Consider the following 21193-nt stretch of genomic DNA (forward strand, 5'->3'; position numbering starts at 1 on the left):
ATTCTTCTACATAAAATTTTGACAAATCATATTACTTGTGTGCTCGTGTAAAGGCGGCTCTATAGGGTATCTTTTAGTTGGAAATTATTCACTTATATTATTAATTGTTTTAAAACAAATGTTTGATAATGATGTCACATTTGTTTGCATAATTACTTCATCTTATTTTTTGCAAATAGAATAATCATTGCATCAGCGTATTGAAATTTTTTAAATTTATTTATTTTTCAGTTGTCGATTGCAAAAGTTGTTAAATTAAAAAAAATCTTATGAAATTCTACAAAAGTTTAAAATTTATTTAATACAAATTATAGAAAAAACAAGATTATTTAAAAAGACGCTTTTATTAAAAGCCTCTTTTTAATAATTTGTTAACTGTTTCAGTTTTTGTTTAGTTTGAGCACAAACTAAGAAAATTCAAAGAAATATTATTTTTTGCATTTTGCTTTGAAATTTTAATATCTGGCAATTCCATTTTTTTTTTTTTTTTTTTTTTTTTTGAAATTCACAAACCACTTTTCAATTCAAAAACCACAGGGTGTACATATATATTTTAAAATTATTTAAATTTAAATCTAGTTTAATTTAATTCTTCTTAATTCCGTTTTTAAACATAACATTGCATTGTGTTTAGGTGTCTCTATGTGTACCAAGTTTTAGCCAAATTACGGGAAATGGTCGAAAATTCAGTTACAAAATTTGTACCATCTGACAAAGCAAGTTAAAATTTAACTGTTAAATAAAAGCCTTTAAAAATAAGCTAATATGTATTACTATAATTTGAATACATGTCATCATTGGCAATGAAAGATTCATGATACAATTAATATATATAAGATAATATATTATTATTGTTTCTTTTTCATTGTCCGCATGCAGTTTATTTTGACAGATGGGATTATTTTACAATAACAAATCGCCTGTTGTTTTTGTATTGTTGTAGCGACGAGGCTTTTTAATTTATGCACGATAATCGAATATTTTACTTTAAGTCGTTTTTAAAAATATCGAAATTTTGTGGTTCGAAAATTCCAGACATTATGCTACAACCACCAATACTCTTAAACTTGCAACAAATAAACTTGTTACATGTAAACAAGATTTTTTTTCAACAAAGTTCCAATTGTTTGACTTTTCAAAATTCGAATCAAGATATATTAATTATAAGGTAGTGTCGTCGGCGAATTCAGAAATACGGAGCGAATTCATTTTATTTTTTATATATGGAGTTTGACAGCATGCCTACACTTCAAAGTGCCAGCACACTGTCAAACTACATATAAAAAAAATCAAAAGTGTATTAGCAAAAAATAATCAGCTGCTCTGTTAACACTACCTTATAATTAATATACCTTGATTCGAATTATTTTTACTCAATTTTAAATATTTTTTCTGGCAACACTGTTGTACAGACATTTCCTTTGTAAATTTGCTGGCAACTCTAAAAGGAGCATATTTTTTATTAATGCAAAAAATCTTATTTGGCGGAAATAGTTTGAATTTCTGCGGAATTTATGTGAAATCCAATGTAAAAATAAATGCTTAAGGTATTAAAATGTTATAAATTCTTTTCGTCTAAAAGATGCTACGCTAAAAAGGACCTAAACATCGAAATGAAGTACCTAAATGTGGCAGAGAAAAATGATGCGGCGAAGACAATTGCTGGTCAATTGTCCAATGGAACTGCCAGAAGAGTAAGTTTGTGCCAAAGAATCTAAGTTAATTTTAAGCTAAATTATTTTAATCAATTTCAGCGTGAAGGCCTTTCGGTTTACAATAAAATTTATGAATTTGAAGCAACAGTTCTGGGTAGGAAGAGTAAAATGGTTATGACTTCGGTGTCGGGACATTTGCTGACATTCGAATTTCTAAGTTCTTATCGAAATTGGAATCATGTTGATCCACAAAGTCTATTCGATGCCCCCGTACGTAAAGCTTGCAGTGAAAATTTCGCAGCTATTAAACGCACTCTGGAACGAGAGGTACGCAGTTGTAATGGTTTAATCGTCTGGACAGATTGTGATCGTGAGGGCGAGAATATTGGTTTTGAGATTATAGATGTATGTCGAGCTGTTAAACCGAATATTACGGTTTATAGGGCAATTTTTTCCGAAATTACTAAAGCTTCGGTTAATAGAGCCCTACAAAACTTAACACAGCCGGACAAACGTCAAAGTGATGCAGTGGATGTGCGATCCGAATTGGATTTAAGGACAGGAGCCGCTATAACACGTTTCCAAACGATGCGTTTACAAAGATTATTTCCCGAGAAAATATCTGATAAGTTGATTTCTTATGGCAGTTGTCAAATACCCACATTGGGTTTTGTAGCCGAACGTTATAAGGAAATTGAGGCATTTGTGTCGGAACCTTTTTGGAAGATTAAAGGTAGATATATTTTATCTATACTCATCTTAAAATTTATTAATTTTTTATTTATTTGACAGTAACTCATACCATAGAAGACTTAACGGTAGAATTCCTTTGGGCCCGCAATCGTCTCTTCGACAAACAGGCATGTGAAGACTATTATCTTCTGGTTATAGCGAATCCAACTGCTACTGTAGAAAGTGTAACGGTGAAACCCAAAAGTAAATGGCGACCCACACCTTTGGATACGGTGGAATTGGAAAAATTAGGTTCCCGAAAATTGAAATTATCGGCCAAGGAGGTTATGACTATAGCGGAAAAGCTATATACCAAGGGTATTATCAGTTATCCACGTACGGAAACGAATATGTTTTCCAAGGAAATTGATTTGAAGTAATGAAATAGAAAATCAATAAGAACAAATTTTAATATGATTATTATCTTAATAGATCTTTAGTAGAGCAGCAAACAGGTCATGGAGTTTGGGGTTCATTTGCTCAACGTGTGGCGGAATGGGGACCAAATCCAAGAAACGGCAATAAATCTGATCAGGCTCATCCACCGATACATCCCACTAAAATGGTGCCAAGTAAGTTAAATTTTTAGCGCAATTAATAAACTCAGGACCATTTAGAAAATTTAGGAGCCTTTCCGACAATCTGTTGAAGATCGATACTGAACTAATGAGAAATAAACCGTTCAAATTTTTTTTGGTTAGTTCAGTTTTTTTTCAGTTTTAATTCTAGTACAGTTCATTGTTCAGTTCTACTTTAGTTCTAGTTCAGTTCTAGTTTAGTTCAAGTTCAATTTTAGTTCAGTTCTACTTTAGTTCTAGTTCAGTTCCAGTTTAGCTCTAGTTCAGTTCTGTTCTTTCTGTTCTAGTCCAGTTAAAGTTCAGTTCTAGCTTAGTTCTGTTCTAGTTCAGTTCTAGTTCTGTTCTGGTTCAGTTCTGGTTCTGTTCTAGTTCTGAGTTGAGTTCTAGTTCAGTTCTAGATCAGTTCTAGTTCAGTTCTAGTTTAGTTCTAGTTCAGTTCTAGTTCAGTTCTAGTCCTGTTCTGGTTCAGTTCTGATTCTGTTCTAGTTCTGAGTTGAGTTCTAGTTCAGTTCTAGTTTAGTTCTAGTTTAGTTCTAGTTCAGTTCTAGTTCAGTTCTAGTTCAGTTCTAGTTCAGTTCTAGTTCAGTTCTAGTTCAGTTCTAGTTCAGTTCTAGTTCAGTTCTAGTTCAGTTCTAGTTCAGTTCTAGTTCAGTTCTAGTTCAGTTCTAGTTCAGTACTAGTTCAGTACTAGTTCAGTTCTGGTTCAGTTCTAGTTCAGTTCTATTTTAGTTCTAGTTCAGTTCTAGTTTAGTTCTAGTTCAGTTCTAGTTCAGTTCTAGTTCAGTTCTAGTTCAGTTCTAGTTCAGTTCTAGTTCAGTTCTAGTTCAGTTCTAGTTCAGTTCTACTTTAGTTCTAGTTCAGTTCCAGTTTAGCTCTAGTTCAGTTCTGTTCTTTCTGTTCTAGTCCAGTTAAAGTTCAGTTCTAGCTTAGTTCTGTTCTAGTTCAGTTCTAGTTCTGTTCTGGTTCAGTTCTGGTTCTGTTCTAGTTCTGAGTTGAGTTCTAGTTCAGTTCTAGATCAGTTCTAGTTCAGTTCTAGTTTAGTTCTAGTTCAGTTCTAGTTCAGTTCTAGTCCTGTTCTGGTTCAGTTCTGATTCTGTTCTAGTTCTGAGTTGAGTTCTAGTTCAGTTCTAGTTTAGTTCTAGTTTAGTTCTAGTTCAGTTCTAGTTCAGTTCTAGTTCAGTTCTAGTTCAGTTCTAGTTCAGTTCTAGTTCAGTTCTAGTTCAGTTCTAGTTCAGTTCTAGTTCAGTTCTAGTTCAGTTCTAGTTCAGTTCTAGTTCAGTACTAGTTCAGTTCTGGTTCAGTTCTAGTTCAGTTCTATTTTAGTTCTAGTACAGTTCTAGTTTAGTTCTAGTTCAGTTCTAGTTCAGTTCTAGTTCAGTTCTAGTTCAGTTCTAGTTCAGTTCTAGTTCAGTTCTAGTTCAGTTCTAGTTCAGTTCTAGTTCAGTTCTAGTTCAGTTCTAGTTCAGTTCTAGTTCAGTTCTAGTTCAGTTCTAGTTCAGTTCTAGTTCAGTTCCAGTTCAGTTCTAGTTCGGTTCTAGTTCGGTTCTAGTTCAGTTCTAGTTCAGTTCTAGTTCAGTTCTAGTTCAGTTCTAGTTCAGTTCTAGTTCAGTTCTAGTTCAGTTCTAGTTCAGTTTAGTTTAGTTCTAGTTCAGTTCTAGTTCAGTTCTAGTTCAGTTCTAGTTCAGTTCTAGTTCAGTTCTAGTTCAGTTCTAGTTCAGTTCTAGTTCAGTTCTAGTTCAGTACTAGTTCAGTTCTAGTTCCGTTCTATTTTAGTTCTAGTTGAATTCAAGTTAATTCTAATTCAGTTTTAGTTCTAGTTCAAATCTTATTCAACTCAGCTCAGTTCCTGTTCTATTCAGTTCTTTTCCCCAGAAACCAATTTGTTATCAAATACATTTTTTTACTTTATGCAGATTTAGATGGCAACGAGGGTCGTGTGTATGAATTAATTTGCCGACATTTTTTGGCATGTGTCAGTAAGGATGCTACCGGTTCCGAAACGATAGTGACAATTTCCATTGAAGGTGAAAAGTTCACAGCTACAGGTTTAGTTATTTATGAACGCAACTACCTCGACGTTTATATATACGATAAATGGAATGCCAAACAAATACATAAATACGAACAGGGACAAAAGTTTGAACCAACGGAAATAACAATGCCAGAAGGTGCTACCACAGCTCCACCGCTCCTAACAGAAGCTGATTTAATAGCACTGATGGAAAAACATGGCATTGGTACAGATGCCACGCATGCGGAACATATTAATACTATTAAAGAAAGAGGTTATATTGGAGTGGTGGATAAGGGCTGTCTAGTGCCAGGAGTTATAGGCATGGGTCTCTATGAGGGATATGATGCTATGGAATTGGCTTTAGCTAAACCCATGTTAAGAGCTGAATTCGAACAAGATTTAAAGAAGATTTGTTTAGGTGAAAAGGATCCAAAAACAGTATTACGTGAGCAAATTGTTAAATATAAAGAAGCCTATAAACAAATTATGGACAAAATTAGTGCAATGGATGAAAAAATGGCACAACGTATTTTAGAAACCCCAAACCAGCATAATACCAATACCAACAACAACAACACTACCTCTAATAGCAACACTGAAAGCCGACCAGGAGCCTCAGAAAATCAAAATCGTTTGCAAGAAATATTCAAATGTCCCAAATGTTCCATTGCTCCCATGGCTTTAAAACCTAAAAAGAATCAAACCGGTTTTCTTATCGGTTGTCTAAATTTTCCCGATTGTAAAAATTGCATTTGGTGGCCAGATGAATGTAAAGAACCTCATGCTCTAGATGAAACCTGCAATAAATGCGGTTCTGAAATGAAATTAATAAAATTTAAATTTTCAAATCCCTATCATAAAGCCATGTTTAATTGTCCTTCTGGTTGGTATAAAATCTGTCTACGATGTGATGAACAATTTCGTAATATATTCAATATAAATTTGGATAGTGTTAAAAGAGTTGGTCCGATAGTAGCAGACATTTCATCTATACCTATTAATTATGGTATAACAACTCAACCAGTTCCCGCGGCAGGATCAAACAATAATACAGGTGGTAAAAAATCTAAAAGCACAACTACTAAAACAAAGAAAACTGATGATACTGGCGGGGAAACTGAAACTAAAGCTAAGAAAACGCGTAAACCTTCCACAAAAACAACAACTACAAGTGCTAATCAAAAGAAACAAACTGGAAATACGAATATACGTTCCTATTTTACGGCAGGTGAGTTTAAATGCTTTTTTATATTAGTTATAATTGATTAAAGTTTATTAAAAGCTATTAAAAAACACCATCATGATCCCCTTCAAAAAGGTTTAATTAAAGATATGAAAAAGTTTAGCTAAGAAAATTGTGAACGTGAATCTAATGTCACTTAGAAGTTGAAACAGTTGGTCCTTCTGTTCATAGTCTGATTGAATTCACTATTATTGCATCAATAAAGCCATTTTTCTTATACCGGTACCGTTCGGGATATACAAATCTAGGGCCTCTTTACGAGATATTTATAATATTAGTCGAACGAAGATGATTTAAAAGCACAAAGGAATCTCTGGCTATGATAGCAAACATACATTTCGCAATATTCGATTGATTAAGGGACTTTTTTGATAGGATCCTCTGTCGGAAAACAGTAGGTGGATGCTGCCGTCAACCCGGTAAGTACTTTAAGTCGTCGAACTGATCCACAAACTTTTTAGTTTGTTAGAGTGAAAGTAATGTTGCAATTGCGAAAGCACTTTAATTCGCCCATGCATTCCTCCAACAATGCTTATTTACGCAGTCACCTCGGGAATTGCTCTGGAGCATCATACGCTACACCACCGCCCTGCCCAATACAATATCTGTGTCTCCGGTTTGTTTGAGGGAAGCCAAATTACACCACTATAATATTTCCGCCGGCAGCCTGTTGTCTCTCAAACTACCGTCTCGATATTAGGAACTCACTAGTACCTATGGCACTCTTGTTTAGGGAAGTCCACCTTCTATCAACAGCCTCTAGTATCAGACCACTGACGAGTATCGATCTATGACAGATTGAAATATTCAAGATTCATTCACCATAGGTCTATGGGACGCAAATCTGTAGACTTTGTGGGACAAGAATATCGAAGTGCTTTACATGAACACCTCCATTGACGGCCTTATTTCACTGTGGTCTTTTTTATCCAGACGGTGAGCTGATTCGATTTGAGTCCGACCAAGAGGTGCCAACTACAGTGTGCATGTCGTTGATCAGCATCGTGTGATCGACTGCATTAAATGTCTTGGATAAATCCAGTTTCGTTGTTGATTGAGGTCATTGGAGATCTGGGAGGTTATCAGTGTTAGGGCTGTGCGTTTCCCCGAATCTTTGATTTTCTTTGGCGAGCGGGAAATGCGCTTTAAAGGCTGGTTGTAGTAGAGATTCTAAAATGTTTCTATTGATGATAATTAGGAGATGATTCTCCTTGTAATCACTGATTGATGGATCGAGAGGAACAAAAGGCGTGCGAAACAATAATGTCGTTGCTGTTTAAGGAAGTAATTCCACTTAAATCACGAAGAAATGTGTTGAGCGAAATGTGCCACAAAATAGTTGGTTTTCTAAAACTTCGCTTCAGCTTATAATTATGAGATGGATGATATGTCTGGTTTTGAATGTAGGAAAATAGGGCAACTTTAATTGACATTGTTCCGAGTATCATCAATACTTACAATCCATCCGGACCTAGAACATTCGAGAGGCTTGTTTTGGAGATAATGTTCTCGATTTAATTAATCGATTAAGAAGTGGGGATGAGAATCACGGGTGAGATTCTTAGTTCTCATAAACTAAGTTTTGTTTGTTAGCTTTTATGTAGCACAGAATTTTCTAGAGGGTTGAGTACTACAAAATATTAGGAACCTAAACCATAATTCCAATGTTAGTTAAAGCTTTTCAAAAACTAAAACAAGTTTTCAATTTGTACTCTTGACATGACCAAATTTTTCAAAAATTCCCTTAGCTCGTCAACAAACTGCCGATGAAATTGCTGCCTCTGAGCTACATGATATGCCAATTGATGCCTTTTTCGATAGTAATGATGGATTCGATGATTTAATATTATCGGCCGAAGCAAATATACCAGTAACCACATCCACGACGACGAGCAGAACAACACCACAAACCCGCACCGAAACCGTATTAAGCGATGATTTAGCAGCGGCATTTAATGATGACGATGATGATATGTTTGCGGATTTTCAATGGGGTTCTGGTAATCAAAATGCCAATCAACCAAAGACTCAAAGGACAAATAATGCTACGACAACAACGTCTGCATCATCGGCTTCAGCTAGAAGTAGAGCACAAATAGATGAAAGTTTTAGCGAATGGCTGCAGGATGATAATGATCCCAATGACGATGATTATGTATGGGGTAGTGCTGCAAAAAGTGCTAGACTTTCAGAAGTAGGTCCTTCAGCGAAAAAACTAAAATTACAAAATACGGAAACAACAAATGAAGATAGCTATGGCTGGGGTTCAGCTAGTCGAGTAGTTTCTGAGGAGACTGCGCTTAATGTTAAATGCACGGGATGTCATCAGCCGGCCAAAGAGTATGAATTAAGGACTTATATATTAATGGAAATATTGAGTGATTATATATATATTTTTCAGGTTATCGGTTAAAAAAGATGGTCCCAATAAGGGGAGAATATTTTACTTGTGTGCCAAAAGTAGTAACCCTTGTAAGTTTTTCCAGTGGGCCGACGAAATTGAACAAGAAAGCCATTCATCTACTGCACAAACCTCTACAAGTAGCACTAGCAACTGGGGTTCTAGTGCTAACAATAGAACAAGCATTACTAACAATAATAGCAGTTGGGGTACAGACAATAACAGCAATTGGGGTTCTAGTAGCAGTAATAATAGAACCAATACCACTAGCACTAATTGGGGTTCTAGAGACGCGGACATTCCGGTTAGTAAAGAACAAGTAAATTGTAATTGCAATAAACCGGCCAGTAGCTTGACGGTACGCAAAGAAGGCCCTAATAAGGGTAGAGATTTTTATGCTTGTGCTAATCGTGACAAATCTTGTGGTTTCTTTCAATGGGCCGATCAAACTGAAAATACTGAACAATCAAGTACACATCCTAGAGCAGATACTACCTCAACAAATTGGGGATCAAGTGGTACTAGCAGCAGTAGTGCTAATGCTGCCAGCTCCAGTGGCTGGGGTTCAAGAGAATTTGATGCTCCTGATAATGCAGAAAAAGTAAATTGTAATTGCAATAAACCTGCCAGTAGCTTGACGGTAAGAAAAGAAGGCCCTAATAAGGGGCGAAATTTTTATGCCTGCTCCAATCGTGATCAATCATGTGGTTTCTTTCAATGGGCTGAACAAACTGAAGGTAAACATTTCTTGGAATTTTGTTTCCTAAATAGTTAAACATTTTTGTTTTATAAATTCATGTAGATGACAGTCAACGTTCTTGGGGCAGTACCTCATCTGCCTCCACCAGCACTAATTTTAAACCAGTAGCAAGTAAGTTACATATGGATTTTACTTTTCTTTTAAAAATGTTTACAAAATTTTATTTTATTTAAGATAAAAAAGATGATTCTAAAGCAGCTCCAAAGGGTCGTAAGTGTGGTTTGTGTCGCCAGGAAGGTCACTCGCGCCAAAAATGTCCTCGCAAAGGAGAATTTGAATTTTAAGTTTTTTTGTTTTATTTTATTTTTGTAAATTTTTTTTAAACATATCCTTTGAATTATGTTATGTTTATAAAAAAAATATTAATAAAAGTTGCATATAAGTTTTGTTATATGAAATTATTGATAAATGATAAACTTCCACAGGGTCAATATCTAATGCGGACAACTCTACAATAATGGCGACTGGCCACAATATTGATAAGCTATGTGATCTCAACGAAATACTTTAGGTCTTCATTGCGTGAAACCTGTAATTATTACCACCTGCACGAAAGAAGTAAATCTGTGGAAGTGGTGTCGTAATCGATGGGCCACAAATTCCGACTGAGCATCACACTGAAATATTGGTGGTCACCTTTTTAGAACGTTTTTACTTTGCCAGCTCAAGCCACCCGCAATCGCGTACAAATTGCGAAGTAGAAACAAGGTCCTTTTTTACTACGTATAAAACGGTAAGTGATTAATTGTGATTAATATTGTTGGTTGTTTTCAAACAATTTGATTAAACATGATCTCGAAACTTTATTGGATCTAGTTTTGCTATTTATTTTTTTAACCTCACCAAAAACAAAATTTTTTTTTACAAAAAAACACATATTTATTTATTTATTTATTTATTTACGAAAAACCAACCGAGCCCATAGGGCCACATGTATAGTTGGTTGACAACTTAAATCAATATTACAGATAATTTCATTAATACGTAAAAGGCTGACCACAAAAATATTTTAACTTAATACTAGATTTTTTCAACAAAAACACGTATTTTTACAAAAAAAAAAAAAAGAACTAGACTTTCCACCAAAAACTCGTGCTTTGAATGAAAATTATTATTTTTCACCAAAAACTACATTTTTACTAAAAAAAAGTATTTTTTTTACCAAAAACCCGTATTTTGACCAGAACCAGTATTTTTCTTCAAAATATGTATTTTGACAACTAATATTCCTGATGTTGAAATACAAATAAAATTTGGTTGTTTTACATTCTGGGACATTTTTGGCCAACAAAATGGATCATATGATTGAGTACACCGAACAGAACAACTTACTTTATTGCCATTCCCCGACAGCCGGTTCTACGTACCGGAATGACCCGAATTATTCGGCCAAGGGCTGTCAACCCCAGCAACAACAATACAATTTTCTGCAGCGAAGCAACATCTTCCGGCATTGCTGCTCCGCATTCTTTTGGTCCGTGCCGGAATTGAATTAAATCCCGGACCATGGTTCTGCACAGTTTGCCAGAACCGACTGCACCATATGTCCATCCAATTAAGTTGCAACTCTTGTTTGGGCTGGTGTCATCTCAGGAACTGCTCCGGACTTAATGATCATCGAGAGTGGTCGGAAAATTTCGTCGCCCCATGCTGCTTCGTCGACAACAACATCGCCATCTTCATACGCTACCCCTCCGCCCTCTCCCTTGCAATCACAACAACAGCAGCAGCAACAACAATTACCGTCGCCGCTAACACCCTCGATTGCACTCCGGAGACCTGGGATGATATCCATATTGCAGTTCAACTGCAATGGCCTCCAAAACAAAATTTCAGAGATAACCTGATATATGCAGCACAACAACATCGTGGTCGCTGCGGTCCAGGAGACTAAACTGACGAACAATTCCAGTCTGCAAAGTTGTAACGGATACAACATTCTCCGAAAAGACCGCACCGGAAGTAACGGTGGGGGCATTGCTTTCATCATTCACAACACCGTACAGTATAGAGCTCTTTCTCTCGATTCTAACTCAGGAGACCAATATCTTGAAGTTGAAGGTATTGCAGTTAGATCGGGAGAAACTGACTTAGAGCTCTATAATGTCTATATTCCGCTAGTAGCCAGCTGTCCTGCAGCCTACCGTCCCGACATCAGGACTTTGTTAGACGGCGATATGCGTCTTGTCCTAGGGGACTTCAACGCCCACCATCAACTCTGGCACTCTTCTTTAGGGGAAGACCAGAGAGGTGCGTTGCTGGCGGAACAGATTGACGAGTCCACCTTCTGCACCCTGAATGATGATGCCCCCACGCGGATTATGGGTACCTGCACTAGCTCGCCCGACATCACCATAGCGAGTGCTGGTTTGATCAACTACGCCACGTAGTTGCCGTAGTTTCTCTGGAATCAGACCACTTACCCATAATCGTTTGTCTGGATCGACCTAACGATTTTATCGTCTCTGAACGCCGTCAATACGTAAACCGAAAGAAAGCAGACTGGCACGGCTTCAGAGAATTCACCGAACGCATCTTCAGTGATCTAAATTTTCCCTCCAACGTACACCATTCAGAGAGGAAGTTCCGTGAAACTGTCATCTCAGCAGCTGCTCGCTTTATACCTGCTGGTCGTATATCCGTAGTGCGCCCGCACTTCCCAGCAGAAGCAGCCAGGCTTGCAGATGAAAGAGATGACATCCAAAATACCAACCCAGGTGATCCAAGACTCACCCAGCTGAATATTGAAATCAGCAGGTTGGTAAATGAGGACAAGCGGGAAAGATGGCTAGATCACTTGAAGAACTGCAACCTGAGTTCGGGTGTTAGTAAGTTGTGGTCTACAGTTCGCTCTCTCTCTCTATCTCGACGAAGAAGGATGACAGGGTCGCTATTAAGTTTGCAGATATCCCCATTTCCGACCCTGAAGGGTGCTCGCGCGCATTTTGCCGGCAATTCATTGAGCACCCTGAGAGAGACAAGGCGAAACGAAGTGTTGTTCGTAAACTTCACAACCTTCCAGTCACGGACATACCACAACCCTTCACCCCAGCTGAAGTTGCAGACGTCATCAACAACGCCAAACCATCTAAGGCGATTGGCCCCGACGGAATATCCATGCTGATGTTAAAACATCTTGGCGAGCGGGGAGTTGAGTACCTGACTATGGTCTTCAACAAGTCAGTGAGCAGCCTCCTAATACCCGAAAAAGGGTAGAGTCATTCCCATTTTAAAACCTGGGAAAGACGCGACAGAGGGACAATCATACAGGCCGATTTCCCTCCTATCACCAGTCGCGAAGACTCTTGAGGTGCTTCTCCTCCCCCAGCTGTCCAGCCACCTAACAGCAGCTCGTCACCAGCATGGCTTCCGCAAAATGCACAGCACCACTACAGCATTAACCGCCATTGTTACTCAGATCTCACAAGGCTTAAATCAGCAGAGGCCCTGTGAAAGGACGGTCCTAGTGGCTCTTGACCTGTCGAAGGCCTTCGACACTGTCAGTCACGCCACACTCTTCGAGGATATCCTGCAATCCACAATGCCCAACAACACGAAGAAATGGATCGTAAATTATCTGAGTGGCCGTCAGTCGTTCGTGGAGTTTAGAGACAGACGCTCCAAACCCCGTAGAGTTAAACAAGGCGTACCTCAAGGTGGAGTACTATCGCCACTTTTGTTTAACTTCTACCTCTCTAAGCTCCCCGCACCTCCACAAGGCGTGGAAGTGATTTCATATGCGGACGACTGTAGAATCATGGCGACGGGTCACAACATTGATGAATTATGCGTTCTGGTGAATGGTTGTCTTCACTGCGCGTAACCTGCAATTATAACCAGCGAAGTCGTCAACAACACTTTTTACCACCTGGACGAAGGAAGTAAACCTAAACCTTGGCATCGTGGTCGATGAAGTCCAAATTCCGAACGTGCACCACTCAAAAATATTGGGGGTCACATTTGATAGCCTCTTTACTTCCTCAGCTCACGCCACTGCAATCACGCACAAATTGCGATGTAGAAACAAGGTCCTCAAAGCGCTAGCCGGCAGCACTTGGGGTATGAATAAAGAAACCTTGTTGGCTACATATAAAACGATTGGTCGGTCAGTGGTTAACTATGCTGCTCCAGTGTGGTCACCATCGCTAAGTGATACCCAGTGGAGGAACATTCAAAGCTGCCAAAATGCCGCACTAAGGACTGTAACGGGCTGCCTACAAATTACCTCGGAGCATCACCTGCACGAGGAAACGAAGGTCCTTCCAGTCAAGGAACACAATGTCATGTTGACTAAACAGTTCCTCCTGGGATGTCATCGGAGAAGTCATCCCAATTTTAACATCATACAATTGGATACTCCCCCGAGGCATGTCAGGAAGGATCTTCGTATATACGAGGAAAACATATGCAGATATGTGCGGGATCCACTGGATCAGTCCTCGTATTCGGCAGCTTTGAACGACATTCATAGAGACGCCATAAATTCCGCGGTCGCAGGATACCGCATGAATGTCGTACTTGGAGGTCGCCCACCGCCCATAGCAGACACGGAAGAAAACCTGCCGCGGAAAACAAGAGTAGTTCTGGCACAACTAAGATCGGGATGGAGCAACAGGCTCAATGCCTACTGGTCACGTATAGACCGTGCCGTCCCCAACGAATGTCCTGCATGTGGTCTGGGTCCTCATGACACCCACCACATATTTAACTGCTCAGCCAACCCTACTTCACTCTGTCCAATGGATTTATGGACGCATCCAGTTGAAGTAGCCCAATTTTTAGGCCTGGACATTGATGTAGAACCCCCCAACTAAATTATTGTATAGTTTTAGCTGTTACAACAACAACAACTTACTTTATTGCGATTTTCAGTATGATAATGAACCAAAACCTTTGTCAAAGTTGATCTAAGAATAGTTACCGGGTAATAGAACCCCAATTCTATGATTGTCCATCAAAATCACCTGACTCAAATCCCTTAGAGATGCTGTTCGGCGTTTTGAAGCGCTGGGTCGAAATTCGCCATTATAGAAAACATTGGAGCTGGAGAATAGTTTAAATTGGGATTCATTACACTAGTAACTAATCTATTCCATAAAGGTGTTTGGAACGGAGGGCGAAGTCGACCGGCTAACATGGCTATACCATCCAATTTCTTCATTAAGATTCAAACTTTCGAGCGTTTGTTATAAATCATTTATTATTAATATTTTAAGCAAAGAGACTTCATCCTCTCAGTCTTTAAATTTTGATATTTTCATTCTGGTTTTGAACTCATAAGGACCAACGATTTTCATAAGAAGATCAAAAAGTTGCTTAAGTTTCGAACATCGACTTATGGAGTTAATCAAGTTTGAAATAATCTTATACCGAAAATTATAATTACTCATAAAGCCGGCGTTTAAAAAACACAATCGCACTATTTTCACTGTAATTACTTTTCTTTAAACTCGTCCGGTAAATTAAAACTAGACAAAGACCTTTACTCATCGAAGGCATAAAGCAAATTAATTTTTATTAATGCAACCTACGCGGCTTTTATACTATTTCCAATACGTAGTTGTAGTACAAAAGCAATGACTATAATACATTAACATGGTTGTATAAACATGTAACATTTAATAAATCATAGAGTTGTACCTTAGAAAGGTAGTTAAATTCAAAAATTAAGCGTTAAATTCAAAATGTTGTGATCATATAAACAGTGTTGTATTAAAATGTATAAAAGTAAATTATAGAGTCTCATTTGATAAAAATCAGTTAGTTTTGAAAAAAAAAAAAAAACGTTAAAAGTTAATAATTTAAAAGAAATGATATTAAATGGTATACTTCATGTGTAAAATAAATAAAAAAGGTAAATAAAAATAATGAACTTTTTCAAGTTATTTTCTTGCAACTCTGGCCACAACAAGTTAGACCATTATTATTGAACCGGGACTAGGGCTGGAGAGTGGTTCCTCCATATGGCAAGGCCCTCCCTTTTTATGATTTTTTATGAGGGACTCGAGGCAAATATTGAAAATTTGACCTCCTCCCGATGCTTTTTCAAATGGGGCTTCTACCCAAATTTTTTTTTTTGGCCCCGACTTGAAAATATTCTGCGATCCCACCGCAACAAGTGTTTGCTGTTGAGGTACTGAGTGATGAATGACAACTGCTCTGTTTTTTCTTATACATTCAATAAATGTACGTCGGATCTCTTTGGTATCAGAGAATTGTGATCCAATTGTAATCCAATCGGAGGGTCTTACCATATTATTGGCTATTATTATTGCTTATAATGTCATGTATTTGGTTAATACAATATTGACTACTTCGAATTTCCGATTATTTTGGAAGATTGTTAAGATTGTTCCCATTAAGAAGAATATTGGTGTGGCTGGTGATGATGAGTTTAGAACTAATAAATATATTGCCATTTTTTTTTTTCGAAAATGGTTTAACATGTTCATGGTTGAACAGCGTTTGACTCAAATCATTAATATTTAAATTCTGCATGATTGTCAATCTTGTTTTATTGAGTTAGACAAATGGACAAAAATCTTTCCGGGATCAGCGGTAAGTATCTTCAAGTGCCTAAAAAATAATAAAAAAAAAATAAAAGCATAATTGAACAAGTGTTAAGGGAAAACTTAAAAGTATACTAACGTGAAGTTAGTGGGCGAACAACATTTCATCCTACTGACGCCCGTTAACACCAACTCCGGTTATCGTTTAACCGGTTGTTAATTTAACCTTACGATAAAATATAACCAGACATTGAGATAATGGTGGTGAGTCTAAAAAGGATTTTATTTGCGACAAGATTCCACAGGAGTGAAGAGATGACACCACCTTGTGGTGTGCCCAACTTTCCTTGTTTTGCCAATACCCATATTAGAGTTGTTAAACGCAACCTCTATGTCCAAGAAAGATGACATCTAGTCTCTATAGTTCCGACAACGTGATGCAAGACTGTTTTTACCGAGCTCTTATTAAGGTATGCGTGTTGTGCCCCACAGAAGTGATCAGGAGTCCTAATGATATTTTTCCAGTGTTTTCAATAAAAAAACGATGACAGATTGATTGGTCTATAGTCTTTGGCGGTACTATGATTCACTTTCCCGCTTTGGGGATAAATACCACGGTAACCTCCCTCTATACTTTAGGAATGTATCCTGTTTCCAGGCTGCTCTAAATATCAGAATTAGCCATGGCATGATGGTGGTAATCGGTTTTTGGAGTATGCATTCTGGCCTTGAAGAAATTTTCTCAATACTAATAATGGAGCTGACTAATTCACTTATGTGGATTTGAGAAGTGGATCCTTCATTTTCATCATCCCTGCAACCCGGAAAGTGTGTCCACATAAGCAGTTCCAGAGTTTCGAAGTTACTTTAGGTAAAGTTACCATCCGATCTCACCGTACCGGGGTCTTTGGATAGCACCTTACGCAGATGTGATGTCTCCATGGTACTCTACAGTTCCTCACAGAAGTGCTTCCAAGATTCCTTCTTAGCTTGTCTGGTTTCCCTCCTGAAAGCTTCGACGATAATCGTCCCATTAGTTCCTCTTCGTTTTATTTAAAAGTTTCCTACATTCTTTCCTTAGCTGTATTAGTTTAGGATTCTGCCTTGGTTGTCGGAATTTCTTAGATCCCAGCCGCTCCCTACATGCTGCATAGTAGGTATCGCTTAAAGTCCTGGATAGATAATCTACTGAGTGTTCCAAGTCATGTGTATCATGTAGTCCATCCATTTCTGAAGGTGGTGTGGTATCAATAAGATTACTGAGTTCGACCCGGTCGGTTTTCCTAAGATTTCGAAAGGGGTTTTGCCTATCCATCGTAAGCTGTATCGTAAAAATTATTCTGTGATGATCGGAGAATGAGCACTCGAGTCATAGCTAATCAAAAATTCTGAGTCAGTGTTCCCTACCAAAGTAATATCAGTGATCTGCTCCCTGATCCTATTGATGAACTGTCATTTACATCCGAGCTAAACTAACAAAACTTATAAGTGCGGAAAATGCCTTGATAATATTTCTAAAACTCAGGCTAGTGTACAGTATAATCGATGTGCTCTTTTTATTCATATTAAGGAAGTGTTCCAGGTCTCTCAGTTGGAATCTTGTGAATCTCTTTTTATTGAGATTGATAACAATGGATCAAAGTTGTTATTCAGGGTTGTTTATTTGCCTTCGGGTGAATTTCTTTCATTTGAAAATATTCATAGGAATTTATTTTTGAGGTATATTAATATAGTTGTAATTGGTGACTTCAATACCAACTTGTTTGACTGTAATAAATCAGCATAGGGTCTACTTCACTTATTGACTTTTGTTTGGTTAGTGTTTATTCAATGGTGAGTTTTTCTGATCAATTGCAATGTGATTTAATCTCACATCATGTATTATTATTATTTGCTTATTTCCTGATACTCTCAGATTCGTAGTTCGGAAGAATTTATTGAATATTGGGATTATAACTGTATTGATTGGGAAGGTATTTTATCTTGTGTATCTGATTTTGAATCCGATTTTTATACTGATTGTACTGACGGTAAATGTTGTCGTCTTTCCCCACTTTTTCATTCTATGATGACATTTGTTCCTATTGTAAGGAAGAAAATCTGCCATGGTAATTATAGTAGGTATAACTGCCTTGCTTATCGGTTTTATAAATCTTGCCGTTCTGCAGAACGTATTGTATTTACCCTAATAGAGCCAAAAGTACTGTACGTAGAATTAAGCGGAATTATTATTTGAAGTTTTTCTCAGTAATGGATACTAAAGGCATGTTTTCTGCTCTTAAAGGATGTCAAGGATGATTCTTCAGTTATTGAGGGTGATGTTAATCGTATTAATGATTATGTCGTCGGTAAGGGCAATGATGATCATTCTGATGATATTAATTTCGAAGCCTTTTATTGTGTTGACGAGCTTGAGGTATTGGATGCTTTGAGTAAAATTAGATCACAGTCTCTTGACGTTGATAATATTCCCATTCGGTTTATAAAGTTGGGTTTTCCATTTGTATCTAGCTACATTTTACAATTTCTTAAACTAATTTTAACCACTTCATTGTCTCCATCTTGTTAGAAAACTGCTCGAGTGGTTCCTATACCGAAGCCAACTGTAATTCATGGGCTGGACGACTTAAGATCTGTTTATATTCTTCCTGCTTTATCAAAGGTACTTGAGCATATTATGAAAGAACAGATGATTTCCTTTACGCTATCAATGTTATATGAGGGTCAATATGCTTTTCGAAAAGGCTATAACACAACATTGTTACTTCTTAGCCTCACTGATCATATTAGAAATAATGTTAATGCTGATGAACTAAGTGTGTTTGTTTCTCTAGATCTCTCCAAAGCCTTTAATTCTATTTGTTTCGGTAGTCTATTGGAAATTTAACTTTTCATCGTCAGCTTATAAACCGATACTATCTTATCTTAAAGGTAGTTATCACAGTTCGTAGTATATAATGGTCTCAGCTCATCTTTACGTTTTATTTCTTTATGTGCCACACGTAATAACAAAAACAAAAAATACATATTTCATAATATTTTATTGAAATAAATTATTTTTCTTAACAATTTAAATTTTTTCTTTTATTTTTTTTTTATTTTTTTTTTTTTTTTTGTATAATAAACAAACAATTGATTACGTGTGCTGTGCTGTCAGTATCGCTCTTAGCTTAAGTTATAGTTTGTCACATACATACGTTTTATATGTATTTGCTCAGTTGCTTAAGGTGACTTCAGCTTGTGTAAGCATATTATAGTTAGGTCTTAATAGTTTTTATTGATGCAACTCTGTTTTTCCATAAATAATACTAAAAAATACGACGCAACAAAGAAAGAAGCGAAAAACAAACAAAAAAAAACTGAAATGTCGACAAAATTTTTATAAATTTAAAAACATGAATGAAAAGTTAAGCTAAAATAAAAGGTATTGTTATATTTAAATATCTATTTTTTTATTATATATAAAAATTTAATAAATATCCCATTTTCCTTCTTATTTTTCATATCACACACTTTTTCGAGAAATATTAGGAAAAGTGATATCTTCCTAAATGTTCAGAAGAACAAGTGTAAACGGTCTAGTTTTCGAAAAGATTTTAAATGAAATCTACTAGATTTTGTGTATGTGTAAATGGGGTATTGACCAGTATGGCTTGATATTACTAATAATAAATAAATAATTAAATAAATAACTTTCTTCTCCATAAAGTTTCAAATAATGTATCAATTTATTTGCATAGTTGTATAATCTAATATTTAATTTATTTATTTGCATTTTTGGAAATTATATATATTTACCTTTTCTTTTAAAATTTTATAGATATTAAAAATATATTGTTAAATTTTTATACCCTACACCCCTTTTGGTGGGGAGGGTATATTGGGTTTGTGCTGATGTTTGTAAGGCACAATAATATTGGCTCTATATCACCCTTAAAGTTTACCAATCGATATAGAATTATTTTCTGAGTTGATATTCGTCCGCCTGGCCGACCGTCCATGTAAATTTGAAGATAATTCAATGAAATTTGGCACATGATCTTCTATTGTGCCAGAGACAAAGCCTATTGAAAATGGTTAACATCGGTCCATTATTTCACCTAAACCCATACAACTGAACCCGACGATTAGGGCTTTTAAGTTCATAATTATGTTTAATATACTCGTATCTCGACAAAAAGCTGCAAAACCATATTCTATACTAGCTTTGATGTACCTCATTTGGCCCTAGCCCCTATACAAAGCCCTTTTCAAAATATGACTTAAATGTCCACAATTTTATTTAACAATAAATGGCTTAAGTATATCTTAGGCAAGGTACAATTCCACTTAAATGCTTTATTATGAAAACTAATTCACATTTTATTTTTATAACTGGTGTAGAATATTATATGGTCGGCCTCACCCGACTGCAATTTTTATACCCTACACCACTATAGTGGGGAGGGTATTATACGTTTGTGCTGATGTTTGTAACACACAAAATATTGGTCCTACACCCACCTTTAAGTATACCGATCGACTCAGAAACACATTTTGAGTCGATTAAGACATGTCCGTCCGTCCGTCTGTCCGGCTGGCTGGCTGGCTGTCCATGTAAACCTTGTGCGCAAGGTACAGGCCGCAATTTTCAAGATAATTTGATGAAATTTGGACCAAGCATGTTTTTTGGCACAAGGACGAAGCCTATTGAAAATGGTTGAAATCGGTCCATTATTTCACATAGCCCCCATGCAACCGTACCTCCCGATTTGGGCTTTTTATGCCCTAATTACGTCAAATATGCTATTATCTCTCTAAAAATTGGCACAAATAAGTTTTATATAAGTATACTGCAGATTTTCGTAATGATCGGCCCTTATTTGACCCTAGCCCCCATACAAACCCCCCTTCAAAAAATGTCTAAAATTGACTTGTAACCATTTGTATCGCAATGAAACTCAACATAATTAACTATTATTTAAAAATACATCCTGTTCCCAAATTTAATGAGGATCGGCCCATGTTTTACCTATACTCCTATATAAAGCTTCATTTAGAAAATTTGTTTTTTATCAATAAATTGCGTAAATACTTTGGAATTAAGGTAAAATTCAACATAAAAGTTTCTTGTGAAAAATAAAAATTTTTAAAATATACTCATGGTGTAGGGTATTATATGGTCGGCCATGCCCGACTATACTTTCCTACTTGTTTATTTGTTAAGTTTTTTTTTTTTTTTTTTGTATTGTATTTTCTATATTATAAGAAAATTTTGATGTATTTTAGTATAAATTTGTTGCCGCCTATGGCCTTATAAAT

General features: G+C 36.6%; 1 protein-coding gene and 1 pseudogene across 1 annotated transcript in view; both read left to right on the forward strand.

Moving 5' to 3' along the window:
• The first annotated feature begins 1402 nt into the window (after positions 1-1402).
• Positions 1403-21193, forward strand: part of LOC119606705 (DNA topoisomerase 3-alpha) — a 35927-nt gene continuing 16136 nt past the window's right edge. The window contains exons 1-9 of the mRNA XM_037960273.1: positions 1403-1694; positions 1755-2388; positions 2448-2763; positions 2820-2959; positions 4879-6207; positions 7971-8562; positions 8624-9360; positions 9426-9494; positions 9558-10116. Of these exons, the coding sequence (XP_037816201.1) occupies positions 1539-1694; positions 1755-2388; positions 2448-2763; positions 2820-2959; positions 4879-6207; positions 7971-8562; positions 8624-9360; positions 9426-9494; positions 9558-9667 (4083 nt within the window). The 5' untranslated portion in view covers positions 1403-1538 and the 3' untranslated portion in view covers positions 9668-10116. The remainder of the gene's footprint in view (positions 1695-1754; positions 2389-2447; positions 2764-2819; positions 2960-4878; positions 6208-7970; positions 8563-8623; positions 9361-9425; positions 9495-9557; positions 10117-21193) is intronic.
• LOC119606709 lies at positions 10994-13206 on the forward strand (annotated as a pseudogene).

The sequence above is a fragment of the Lucilia sericata genome, unplaced genomic scaffold, assembly GCF_015586225.1.
Source record: "Lucilia sericata isolate MDLA Ls3-8-SP2 unplaced genomic scaffold, ASM1558622v1 Contig000615F_arrow, whole genome shotgun sequence".
Taxonomy (NCBI): domain Eukaryota; kingdom Metazoa; phylum Arthropoda; class Insecta; order Diptera; family Calliphoridae; genus Lucilia; species Lucilia sericata.